Source organism: Danio rerio, chromosome 15 (genome assembly GCF_052040795.2).
Source record: "Danio rerio strain M-AB ecotype USA chromosome 15, GRCz13ab, whole genome shotgun sequence".
NCBI classification, from domain to species: domain Eukaryota; kingdom Metazoa; phylum Chordata; class Actinopteri; order Cypriniformes; family Danionidae; genus Danio; species Danio rerio.
Window position 1 is genome coordinate 11,033,644 of NC_141035.1, and position 14,285 is coordinate 11,047,928.

The window sequence follows — 14,285 nt, forward strand, 5'->3', positions numbered from 1 at the left end:
GCTACACACAGAACAACTTTATTCTGTCCAACACCAGTGTGCATCCAGGCAAAGGCTACATCTTCAACTACAGCTACTGCTCGGATATCTGTTTCGGATGCCTCCTGGATATCTATCTAGGGAGGTGTTCCAGGCATGTCCTACCGGGAGGAGGCCTCCGGTAAGACCCAGGACACACTGGAGGGACTATGTCTCTCGGCTGGCCTAGGATCGCCTCAGGATCCCCCAGGAGGAGCTGGAGGAAGTGTCTGGGGAGAGGGAAGTCTGGAGTTCTCTCTTAAGACTGCTGCCCCCTCAACCCGGCCACAGAAAAGCGGCAGAAAAAGAATGAATGAATGAACAAATGGGCGTTATCAGTGGTTATCAGCTGATAGATATGGGACAGTAGGGGTGTTCTGCACCTACTAGTAGGCTCAGAAGGCTGTTATTGTCTATCCACATGGTTAATCAGCTATATTAATAGAGAAGAAATCAGATCCAGATCTGTTTTTACATTACTGTGAGTGTTGGGTTTAGGGTTGGGGCAGGGGTAGACGTTAATAAAATACAATTATTGAAAAATTCAATAAATATTGTAAATAATTTTCATGGTTAATCAGCTACACTAACAGAGAAGACTCCAGATTCAGATCTGTTTTTACATTACTGTGATGGTTGGGTATAGGGTTTGGGTAGACATTAAAGGTGCAGTAGGTGATCTGCCAAAATGCTAACAGCTTAGCATATTATCTTTGGATGGCGAGGAGGGACTGTGATTCAAAGCCATACCTCCTGAAATCACAAACGCGCGCACAGCTTCACAACAGCAGACAACTAACTAGTTCATGTCATTCGCCAGTTAAAAATGTAGTTAGTGTTTGGTCGGCGGCGTCCAGGAATTACATTTATTACTAAACAACACTTACATTCTATTTCAGAGCGAGTATTCAGAGTAGCATGGTGAACAGTATAGGAAGGCTGTCATTTGATTTGATTGGTCAAAAATGACCTAATGTGAATATAAAAGAATCTCCAGCTCAATAAAGCAGGTTATGCGGAATAGCGCTATTTACTGATATTTTGTTGGTAATCTAAATACAAATCTACAATATCGATGCTGCCCTTATAAAACTGAAAATAATCACATCAATCTTTCAACTGGTGATTTTAGTGGCTGAACAACATGTTTGTGCATATAATCCATTCATAACAACACAATCTAACATGAGCTTAGCCTAAAATAGTTAGCCTAAAATAGTTTTAAAACAGAATATTACCCGTCTAACAGTAATACTTCGGCTATGCTATAATATGTCGTCCTTCCTCCAGCATGCAAAAGTAACTCCAATATTGATTCAGGCTTTTAAAAATGTTCAATTCTGCATTTGATTTCACAACGTCTGTGATTGTTTTGTGAACGCGCTGCGCTCATGCAGGTTAGCACGCGCGACTGGCAGATCTGCGTGAACAGATGCGCAGAAGTCCGAATCTACATTTGCTGACAGACAGTTTGAGCTGCTTATCGGAATTTTGGCCGATGTCGGCCCAACAATATTTAATTGGATTTTTTTTTGTTTTGTTTTATGACTTAACCAGAATATAAAAATACATAAAAACACATATAGATCACTTGCTTTAATCACTACTATTGGACTGTGAAGAGACTTTAAACCAGCACAACAAAAATGTTTTTGAAGACAAAAACTTATACTGCACCTTTAATAAAATAATTAACATGGGTAACACTTCCTAATAACTACACAATATGAATCATTTATTAAGCATAAGCATATAGTGAATTCTTTCTCTGTTAAGCATCAACTCTACATTAATAGATGTTAGTAAGCAGTTTATAACTGCAGATACAAATGCTCTATTCTTGACTTTTAAGCACATTTACAATGTGCTAAATGATTGTATTTTCATAATTTTTAATTATTATTTCTCATTAATAAATTAAGTATAATTTACAAACCAGTTATTTGAGAGTAGTCAGTGGTTTTTTGAAGATTATTCAGAATGCTCAAGTAAATGATTAATATTAATTAACTATTTAATAAACATTCATATATCTTATTATTCAGGCACGTACTAATATTTAATGTGTATGTTAATAAATACTTTAATAACTCAACTTCATCCAGTTTTGTGACCTAATCTAAAGTGAGGACTGTTTATGCTTTATAAATGACCTATGAATGATAATTAAAGGCTCAGTTATATTCTAAACAAGAAAAAAAGAGAAAATGAACGACTTTATTCATTTTTATTCATTTCAAGATACACTAATAAAACTGAAAATGAAAAATTAATATTTGGAATCCTACCTATATAAAATTACTGTACAGTTTAAGCATCACTAAATAACATTGAAACGTTGTATCATATTATATTGTTAAATTATTATATATATTGTTGTTTTTTTTTATCCAAGTGTATGTAGTATTTTGACACTCCTGTTATTCAGCAATGAATAATCTACTTGTTAATTAGATACTTTGCCTTTAATTATCATTTATAATGGATTTATAAAGCATAACTAGTCCTCACTTTAGATTAGGTCACACATAGAAAGTAGCTATTATTATATGCCTGAATATCACGATATATTAATGTTGATTTGAATGGTTAATTAACCATTTATTAACTCATTCTGAATGATCTTAAAAACCTCAAACTACTCTTAAATACAACTGATTTGTAAATAAAGCAATACTTAAATTAAACATGAAAAATGTATCAGTCGAAATATGAAAACACAATCATTAAGCACCTTATAAATGTACAAGTACAAGTCAAGAATAGAGCATTTGTATCGGCAGTTATAAACTGCTTACTAAAGTCTATTGAAGTAGAGTTAATGCTTAATAATTAATGAATTCACTATATGCTAATGCTTAGTAAATGATTCATAGTGTATAGTTAATATAGTGTTACCGAAATTTGATATTCAATATAAATAATTATTGTTAATGTCCGGCCACAGCCGTATGTGATCTATAGCTGATTAACCATGTGGATACATGATAACAGCCTTCTGAGCCAGCTAATAACCACTGCCCATAATGCCCATTCAATCGAGTGATAACATTTAAATCGGCTGTGGTTCCCTTCAAGTCACATGGCTCACCAGCAAGGTTAATGCGACTTCGCCAAGTAGAACATATTAATCACATTTTACTTGGTGAAATCACACCCACCTTATGAGCAAACAGCAAATCGAAAGCATGTGATTGTGATCTTGATAATAATCTGTGTTTTGTACACATAGTGAAGTATGAATGCTTCATGTTGCTGTACTTTCCCACAACATGTACCACACTAATTACATTTTGGCCAGTAGATGGAGTGTTTTAGACCCCATTTGCACTATTTAATGTCATCCTGGTGTATTTGGATTGACTAAAATGCATCAGCCAAATCATTAGGCAGCATTTGTATTTACAAATATGGCTATTTAAAATGCAAGAATTGTATTTATTAATGATCAATAAATTAATTTAGTTTATATTAATAGCTTCTAATTAAACATTTTCACATTTTTTTAGCCCCAATCTGAAAAGTTTACTTCTAAAAATTAAAAACCATAAAACAACTGAAGCAACATACACATCTTGGCATGTTTGAAGATGTTCATCTATTATTGAGCATTTCTCACTGCAGGCTTGTCTAATGCTTTCTCATCCACTGGTTTATTTATTGACGTGTCATCCCAGCAGGACTGATGCTTGCGCACAGAGATATACATTGTTGTCAAGTACCCAGACATATTAATATAACTTTTGCTACTTTTTGGTGTATCCTTCAAAAACAAAGTGCTAAAATTTGTACAAAGTGTGTTGTTTTACCATTAATTTATGTTTATAAAAAGTAGTTTTTGTTAGAGTCTCCCCTCCTCCAGAAACTCATTTCGTTGTATTAATATTTCAATCACTTGTGCAAAACTTCCGAAAATTGTAAACACCTCATTACACAATGTACAATTAGATGCCAGAGCCACTTAACGTCAAAACCCACATTAAAGGCATTAATTTGCAGTTCCGCTTTAGAAGCAAATTGACATGAAATAGGGTGAGACAGAGAACTTTTTTTTCCTGCTCCACATGTCGTTTGAAAATATTTGAATTAGTAATGTTTTCGTGCATTCGGAGCTGTTCAGTAAGATAACGGAGTAATTCAGAAGCAGTAGTTGAAACGCAAATGTTAAACCACATTGTGGAAACCTGTTTGATAATAATAAAAATGAGATGTTATAATGTAAATTACAATGAAGTGAAGTGGTAGAAATGCAAATGCTTAACCACTTGGTGGAAACCTGTTTGATAATAATACAAATGAGATGTTATAATGCAAATCACAATGAAGTGGATTAGTAGAAAAGCAAATGCTTAACCACTTCATGGAAACCTGTTTGATAATAATACAAATGAGAAGTTATAATGCGAATCACAATGCCTTGAAATAAATGTAAACACAAAATATTCTTTATTTTTTTTCCGTCTTTAACTAAAGACTACACAGATTCACTGCTGTAGCTCTAAAAGGTATCTACATTTGCATTTTATTTACAGCCCGTTTCTTGTCTTCTTATTTACACTTTCCAAGAGAAGCATTTAGAAACACAGTGTTGAGAACAAACAAAAAAGTCCATATGAGTTCAAAAACAAAAAGCCTTACGACGTATTTCAGTGCAATTGAACACATTGCATTTTTTATCCTTCATTTGACGTTGCTTTTTTTTTTTTTTAAATACAGCGATCACTGCATTCAATGACAGTAAATAAAACCAAAATATGCTGGACAATATTTTACAGCTTAAAAACACTTGATCTACTCATTTCAGTGAGCGTCCCCGATTGATTTCCTCGAGAGCGACAGCAGAGGCAGATTCATGTAACGCCAATGCGCCTTCATGTCCGACATATTAACACCATCCAACCAGAAATAGATGCACTTTGAAGTTCACAAATCCAGATGGTGGGTTGACGTGCATTTCAACCGCAGGCCTTAATGCATCTCAGGCAGCACTTACAACATTGGTCTGTGCTTGGGAGACCCTCGGGGCAAAGGCTATTCACAGGGGTTGTCACCTTTCCTTACCACAATATGCAGCACTGACAGCACGTATTTCTTTAAAAAAAAAAAAAAAAGGAATCTGAGTGCACGTTTAAGTAATGTGCTTCTTTTTTTTAAGCATTCATGCCACTTTACGCTTGAAGCGCTTATTTCACTGACAGACACGAGGATGTATACTCCTCTAAAGACACAGCACTGAAATAAATACTGTCATTCAGGAATGGTCCGTAACCGTGAAAGCAAATTAAATGAATCGACCGACCTTTTGGACTTTATTCCATGTGTTGAAACACTAGGCATTGTTCAAGTACAACAATTAGCAATAAAAAGGACAAATGTTCACATTTTTGAATGTTTCACAACTGTTATACTGTGAATGTTACCATGAAAAAAATTTTTTTTACTTAAAAACAAAGTCTCAGTAGCTCCATTTCAAAACCTAGCAAGCTGCCTTGCTGTCTCACAGCCTACAGAGGGAACTGCCTTTTACAGGCAGCTCTCTAAGTGATTTATTTGGATCACCACATGCCAGACAAATAGCTCTATGCAAGGAAGAATGAATTTCAGTAGTCTAAAATGAGCATTTTGCTATGCTAAATGCACTATAGTCAAATAAATATTGTGCATACAGCACAAAAACACTGGGTAAGAGTCTAAAATAAGTTCAGACTATCTCTAACGATAATTTTAAGTACAAAATTAAATACCTGAAATGTATATAATCATCATTTAGATTTTTTTTTTTTTTACCTACATTTATGTAGGTGTGTTCACACCATGTCATAATTTGTCATCATTAAAATAAAAATAAAAACATTATGTTATTGTAAAACTATTTATTACTATTCGTAAATTAGAAATTTACGTGACCACTGTACCACCTAAGCCAGATTCAGTTGTGTTCTATGTTTAAGCATGGCAGTTTTTCCATAATTACATAAGGGATAATTGATGACAGCCTATTAAATTAATAGACAACAACACACACGAGGCGGTGATGAAGCTATGAAGCAAAGTGAAGTGGTCATTACATCTGGGGTGTGCACTACTTCCTAATAATTCATCAGGACAGATGTCAAGGGGATGTGTTGAAATTCTGACATGGTGTGAACACAGCTTGCAATGCTGCCTTAAATCTAACTAGGCTATTAGAACAAACTTTTAAAATGGCATCTAGGTAGGCAGCTCACTAGGTTTTGTTTTAATTCAAACAGTGCTGAATCATTTACACACATATCTTTAAAGACCATGGGGCTACCTATTTCCTACTTGTCTCCTAAACTCTTGTCAGTTAAGTTCCCTTTCTCTATGTGTTTTAAGCCATTTGGTCAAAACTTGAAATCATAATAAAAGGATGTTACCAGCAAACCACTCAGTCCCAAAATATTACAAGACACCACAACAAGTTTTGAACATGAGATGGGTTCAGTTAGGAATCTGAACTGGTAGCGATGCACTGCAAACACCAATGTTCTTGTTTAAGTATGACACAGCCGGTGGGCTTTCAAGTATAAAAAGAAGCGATTAAAAGAGGTCTCTCCTTGGCTGAGGCGCAGGAAAAGGCAGAGTAGAGTGAAGCTCGTGAATAACAATCTGCTCGTCTGGCAGCAGGCTGAGCCAGTGAGCATAATGCATTACCAGCCTTCTTCCTATATTCCTTTGAGCAAACCCACAAACACCAAGGCATAAACCGCCGACTCCGCCATATGCCACCTTCTAGCAGCCGCACTTGAAGGGCAAAGAGGGTTTAAGAATTACCAAAAGAGAGAAGGGCACTCTGCTGTTGAAACAGTGCAACTGTTTGCAACCTTGTATGTCATGTTTTAAAAAAAGTCTGGCACAGTCAACATAAAAATAAAGTAACGTAATATGGTCACAAACGCAACTTGTCTTTGGCAAGAAGTCTGGGACGTTGAGTCCGAGCGAGGGTTTCCTTCGCGTTCATGTCACCTGCGTCCCATCTCAGTCTGTCGCAAGAAATGGACGTTATTTATGTTGTCAGCCAACTCTGGGAACTGGTCGACTGATACTATGTAGAAGCCTTCGTAGCCCTGTACACGTCCAGAGCTTAGGAGCTGCTGCCTTTCCCCGTCCGTCCAAGCCCGAGAGCCCTCTTCTCCTTGCCGTAGTCTGTGGCGCTCGTGGGCCCATGCGGTTGCAACCGCCCTCTGTCGTGCAAGCTCCAGAACTCTGACCTTTTCTTCATCCACACTGCTGCCGTAGCGTACATTAAGGCTTAGAGTACCGTATTGCATCTGGATGTCGGTTATGCGGCGCGAACGTCCTCCGAGGACCATGTTGACCTGCGAGACTGTTACGTTGACTCCTGTCTCCAGCGTACGCTGGCCGACTGTCATACCCAGCAGAGATAGATCACCCTCTACCAGACCTGATTTGACAAAGTAGTGCGTGTCCAAGCCTGCAATGGTGAAATGCAAGTCCTGCAGGTAGCTAGCCTTGTCTAGGACTGCGGCGATCCTTCGGCCATCTTCATTAGCCAGGCTGATGATGTCCGCTTCAACGCGGCCTTCACGGATGGCGACTTTCACACCTTTCCCGAAGAGAGAAGTCCCTGTTGCAAAAAGTGTGTGGAGAGGGGTTGGAGGACATCCAGAATCACTTGCACTGTAGATCTGACCAAACCGCTCCAACCGGACAAAAGACTTCAGCTGCCTCTGGACTTCACACTGCACCCCTAGAACAGACTGCAAGAAAAAAAAAATCCTGTGAGTGTTCGCCCTGATCATGGGTGACTACTTTCATTGAGAGAATAAATTAAACGTATGATATTGCATCTCCAAAAACAGCATTCGCAATTACCGCTGGCCATAGCAAGGGCTGCGGCAGCATAGATCGAATGTGACATATTATGACATGGTTCATCTCAGTAAAACATTGTAGATCCTTGCATATGATTTTCACATTCATTAAGTTATCTCCTCCTGTGGCAGGCATCATTGCGCCCACCGCCTGCGCTGCTGCTTCTATTTCCTGGGAGTAAGTAACATTTCCTGATGGCTTGCGCAGGATGGGCGATCTCAGCGGGAAACTCTTCCTACCCCCACATTCAGCTGCTCGACTTTCCCCTCAAACAAAAATCGTGCTGCTTCATTAACACTTCAAACATTTCACCTTTCCTGATATAACTAGGTAGCATAACTCATTCTATTTTATGCTCAGGTGTGTGAAGTAAAGACTTTTTTTTGAAGATCTTTTAAATGTGCTGACTTGACGCTTTAATACTTGAACATGCTTTTTCATGGAGTAAACAGGTTCTTGTGTGATTATCCTCCACTAGCGCCTGAAGAGACAATCACTAGATAGCATTCACAATCTTCAGAAACAGAAAAAAAGCTTTATTTCCATGAATTTTTACATAAATGAGGAACTTGTTTTTATGACAAAAGTTCTGTAATCAATTGAAAACATTATTCTGTAATAAGAAAGATTATAACTTAAAGGCTTAGTTCACTCAAAGATAAAAAATTATGCTATTTTTTACCCTTGACCATACCCAAAGCCAAGAATTTTGTTCTTCTTCAGAATACAAATTAAGATATTTTTGAAGAAATCTGAGAGCTCTCGTATCCTCCATAGACAGCAATGGTCACGACTCATTCAAAGTATATATACTATACTAATGCAACTGGGATATTATCAACCTATGAGAATATTTTTGTGCACACATAAAACAAACATAACTTTATCCAACAGTTTCAGTGTCAGTATATTGTGCATATTGTATGGCACTATGCTCTTTATGCATGTCGTGCTACTGAGGTATACGTCGGATGCTTTGTTTCAAACAGAAGAAGCAACACTCAGACATCCAGGTGCATAGTGCTCATCAGAGTTAGGTGTAATACATTCCGCAGTAATTTCATTTTAAAAAAAACGCAATAATGTAACGAATTACATTTTAAATTTGTGTGAGGTGGTAACAGTTAGTAAAGTCAATGTAATTGCATTATGTTCGTTACAAATATAGTTTTTAGATGAAAAAAAAAACTAATTCTTTTAAATCACAATTTCCACTGAAACGTCAGTTTATAAGCATGTGCTTCTAAATTGCTGGATAACGTAAGCTGAAAAGGTTGCTGTCGAGAGTGGTTACTTCTTCAAGTGGGAATACAGACATTACTTTGATTTCAACTACCATAAAAACAAAAATATTGCTGTAAAACTCAACATTCAACTGTAGACCAGAAACTTTGTTCAAGCACTTGAATAGAAAGCATTCAACGACAGTATTTGTCACCAAGGAGGACATTGGCACCCAAAACAGAATGGCCCAACTCATCCAAAACAGGCTAAATTGAATTTTTGTGAAGGTATCTTCTGAATTTGAAGAGAAGCGTAGCTGCTTGGGGCAGTTCACATATTGTGTCATTTTAGCAAGCGTATATTGGGAACACATATTATGCATGCTCACATTTCCAAGGCACATGTGCCAAGAACTGATTGATCAGCTTCATACTTAGTATGGAATACACACATTTCAGTAGACTAATTACCTCACACAAACACAGAACACCCAAACACTTTAGTGTTTTTATTTCCTACAATGGCTGTCAATGGTTACAGGTATCCAGTTTTCTTCTAAATGCTTCTTTTATGTTAAAAAATGACAAACGGGATTGGGAAAAAGTAAACTCTAAAATAAGTTTTTTTTGGGGGGAAATCGAAGTCTTTTGAGTATGTCAAGCTACTGTGATCAACCATTGTAATGTTTTTTTTCAGTGAATATTAAATTACTGAAAGAGCTGCCAGTTTAGTATTTTTATATAGGTATACTTTATAAGTTTTAAAAGTAGTTAGTAATCTGATTCCTTTTAACATTAAGTTATTAAATTACAATTTTCAAGGAGTAGTTATTAATGTAATTAATGTAATTTATTACTTTTTTAAAGTAACTTACGCAACACTTGTGCTCATGAACGTGCACCCTATACTGACACTGAGGAGAAAAAAAAGTTAAATAAAAATCCTATTTTTGTTTTGTTTCTGCACAATTGTATTCTTGTAGCTTTATAATATGACAATTAAACCTCTGACTATAAATGGACTGTTTCGAGGATTTAAAATAAATTTTTTTTGTATTTTTCTGAACCTTGATTTTGTTGGGAACATTGCTGTATATGGAAGATGAAGGAGCTCTCAGATTTTATTTAAAACATTTTAAATTGTGTTCTGAAGATGAATAAAGATCTCATGGTGTTTGAATGACAGAAGGAAGAATCTTTAATCCACAGACTGCATTGTAAAAAATAAAAGTCCTTTCATGAATACACGTAAATCTGAATGTGTGGATGCTTTTTGACAGAGATTGAGGTTGAAAAGTCAGGTTCACTTTTCATATTTTAACTTCTGCTATTTTTTTGCCATGCATATACCACTAAGAATAAAAAAAACAGCATTCCTTGAAGAGAAATTAATACTTTCGCTTCAGTCCAACAGTAATGCCATTATAAGCTCTCTTCTCTTTTAATGTGACTTGACGGGAAATCCTCGCCCCAAGAGGAGATTTAGATAACCACGAGGGACCTACACATGCAACTGGATTGTACAAGGCCTAGAAATAGCGTGTTGTGGGTGTCAGACTCCAGGGCTCCTGTCCGGAAGGAGAAAGAGTCCAGCTGAATCTCTGGCAGAGGAACAAAGTTCTCGCGCTATCTGATATGAACCCTCAGAGTACATGTCCCCATCCCTCCCTCTTTACTCTCTGCTGAGTGTTGCCCTTCACTACAGATTGAGTTACTTAACTTGGAATGAAATAACTGCTCGTTTTAATTTATCATTTTTTTTTCTCCTAGACAGTGATGAGATAAAGTGCAGAGCGTATGAAGCCTGCAGATGTTTCTCCTGATTAAAAGACTCGGTACTCCCATGTAACTGTGCTCAGCTTTACAGCTCTCGTTCATTTCTGACTTCATATTTATATTCATTTAGAATAGTGGATATTTTTTAATCCCCTCACACAAGCACTTGTCAACACAAGCATCTGTTGTTTTAGTAGCTTGTTGTTTCATTTGGTCTCCTCCATTTTGTTCCCAATTTTCCAGTTTTGGTACTTTTGTAAATGGCAATAATTGTGTATTTCAGAACCAAACCGTACCGCTCAGTTGGAAACAAGCTATTAGTTTGTCTAATGCATCTTTGCGTATTTCAAGGACAACATTCATGGAATTGAGACTCAGTTTGAATACGGGACGTATATAATTTTTTCGAATTTTCAAAAAAATTCTGAGATGCTAAGAGTTTCCCAGAATGGCATATATAAGTTAATGAAAAGCTTAGAAATAAAATAAAAACTTCAAAATACAAAAAAAATCCATTTTAAATGACAGTCTAAACATTTGCTGAAAAAATAAAGAAATATTTGATCAGTTTATGTGCATGTAAAGGCCCGTGCACAACGAGAAGTGCATAACGTTTTCCATTGAGTTTTAACGCCTCGGGACTAAATAAAGGGTGTCAATGTGATCTCGCACACCAACGAGCAAAATGCCAGGCGTAAAAGCGTCATCTTAAAAATAAAATGCCTCATGCTTGTTTTTTTTTTGTTGTTGTTCTTCTTCTCCACCAATCAGATTGGCACTGTTGTTCATGTGCACCGAGCTGCTTAAGTTACAGTAAACAGAACTTGGAGGCGCTCAAAACTGTCAATGCAAGCGCACATTGAAGAAGATGCCCAGCGGCGATATAAACGTGGAGCTGCTCATTGCACTGGTCAACAATAATCATTCCATAACAACAAGCGTGTCAACTTTGTCTTCTTCTTTTGTGTTACAAGCGGTGTCAGAAGCTTAAAGTTGTGTAGCGCCATCTAACGTCAATGAGTGATTTTGCATACTCTTCTGCTCGACGGCAGTGAAAATCGCTTGGGTTTGAATTCAGAAAATGGTCTTGAAAAACACTGAGAATAAACGCAAACGAAAAGCGTCCCAATGTGTACGAGCCATCTGTCTTTATTAAAATGAGACTAATCTTATGTGTATGCAGCAAAGTGTTAAAGCTATCAATTAAGTTGAACATGCAAGTTTTATGTTTCTACTCAAAAGTAGTGTTGATTAAGGGGTTAAGGTGTTCAGAAGATAAAACAAATACATTAATAAATAAAATTTGGGAATACCTTTCTTAAAAGTGCACCTCAGCACAATCTGTTTGTTTACTCCAGCAGGCTTCTCATTTTGGTCACAGTTCAGAGGGCACAGACAGAAAAACGACTGGTGTTTGCTGTCTGTACTGAAACCAACCCATTCAAATTTTCTCTGACCAAAAAAATAAAAATAATAATTAAAAAAAAGCTCAGGCAAAGGAACACATCATTCAAAAAGCACTGGGTGGTCAGACAGCGCTGTGCTCAAAGTCAAAATCAATCTGTGGCCATCCAGTGGATATCAGCAAGCACCTTTACATCATTCCTCATTCTCACAGCTCTTTAAGACCCTGGGAGTCTAAATGAGTGTGAAAGTGATAAAAAGTTCCACCCTCACTATCCAGCTGTTGCTGGAATTTTTTTAAAGCACTGAATCCATCTGGTTTATCCCAAAAAATCTTGAATTTAAGATAATTGTACTTATATGTGATTTATAACTGCACTGATAGAAATATATTAGAACGCTATAGTTGAAATATCTTTGTAGATAAAGCAAACTAGATATGTTAACTAGTTGTGATTTAGTAATTTTCCTTCGGCTTAGCCATTTATTTATCCGGGGTCAGCTCAGTGGAATGAACCACCAACTTTTACATAGCGGATGCCCTTGTAGCTGCAACCTAGTACTGGGAAAAATCCACAAACAGTCATTCACACATTGCATTATCTTTATAAACTTTGATTTAAGACTTTGATATGATCACACCAGTGTGTTTAAAACCATCAGTGCATTACGTTATCAGTTCACATTATAAATTCCAATCTGCTTCCCCTGCAAAGTTTAATAATTTTTTAAACATAATTGGCAGATGCATTGACATTAGACACACAATGGTTAGTTTGCTAAAACATTTATGCTCTTTTTCCACTGGTGTAAAGAGTACTAAAAAATCCTACTATCAAGAGTTCCCACTTAGATATGTTTAGAATTTATAGCAGGTTTGGCATGCCGTCCCCTCGCCCGGTCAATAAGCACATCAGGAGATCCGAGATCAGGTAGGTCTTGAGAGCTCGCCCCTTAGAAAGGGGAGGTAAAGGAGGAGATAGGGTGGAAGGGGGGATTCTTCCAAAATGAAGATAGAGCAGTAGGGAGAAAATTATCCATTTATAGTAACCTAGGATCACTCTGATTGGATCAGTACTGATAACAGATGTGCGGCCAGTAGTGCTCAATCATATCACTTGCTCCAATCGAAATTAGTTTATGAAACTTCACTAAGTGAAAATACCATTACTTGCCTAAAAAATGTAGTGCAACTAGAGTAAAAATATTACTCAAAATAAGAGTAAAAAGTAGACCTTTTAAAAGTACTCAAGAGTAGTGAGCATTATGCTTGTCATTTGTAGATGTGTGTAAATGTAACATTCTGTAGTGCATTTAGTTATTGGCCAGTAGGCACACAACATCAAAAGATGTTAGTACTGTATAAGGTTAGATTTAATTTGTGATGGCAAGTGACCAAAATTCAATATAGAATGGTAAATGTTGTAAAATAACATTGATATTTGGTTGATTTTAGGTTGTATTAGAAAATTACCAAAATCCAGCACCGAGCCGACATCATATTGACGTCGAATACTGACATTTATTCTTCAGGTATAGCAAACAAAATCCAACATCTGATAGACGTCATAGTGGTAATGTCCACACAACAGTAAGCTGTAACATCATTAGGTGTTAATATTTGTTTGATTTTAGGATGGACGTTGGACATTGACGTCAGCCTTATGTTGGGTTCTGACGTCAACCGAATTTCAATTTTCAAACAAAATGTAATGTCCCCACAATGATTGAATACAACTTGTGGCCACTTGGTGCACCAACAATAATCTGCTCTCTAACACCAACAAGACCAAGGAGCTCTTTGTGGACTTCAGGAAGGGACAAACTGGCTCAGATTATCCCATCCACATCAATGGGAAGGCCTTCAAGATCCCGAGGACCCACATCGCAAATGACCTTTCCTGGATCACCAACACCTCCAGCCTGGTCAAGAAGGCTCAACAGCATCTATTTTTCTAAAGGCAACTTAAGAAGAACCAGCTTTTATCAGCTGTCTTGGTGAACTTC

At 36.9% G+C, this 14,285-nt stretch overlaps 1 protein-coding gene across 23 annotated transcripts in view; it reads right to left on the reverse strand.

The window, feature by feature from the left end:
• Positions 1 to 5,304: 5,304 nt before the first annotated feature.
• The window catches only part of tenm4 (teneurin transmembrane protein 4), a 462,218-nt gene continuing 453,237 nt past the window's right edge, over positions 5,305 to 14,285 (reverse strand). For 22 of the 23 annotated variants that reach the window (XM_087282405.1, XM_087282404.1, XM_087282403.1 and 19 more), the window contains one exon: positions 5,305 to 7,760. In XM_087282405.1, the coding sequence (XP_087138531.1) occupies positions 7,002 to 7,760 (759 nt within the window). In that variant the 3' untranslated portion in view covers positions 5,305 to 7,001. 23 annotated transcript variants of the gene reach the window in all.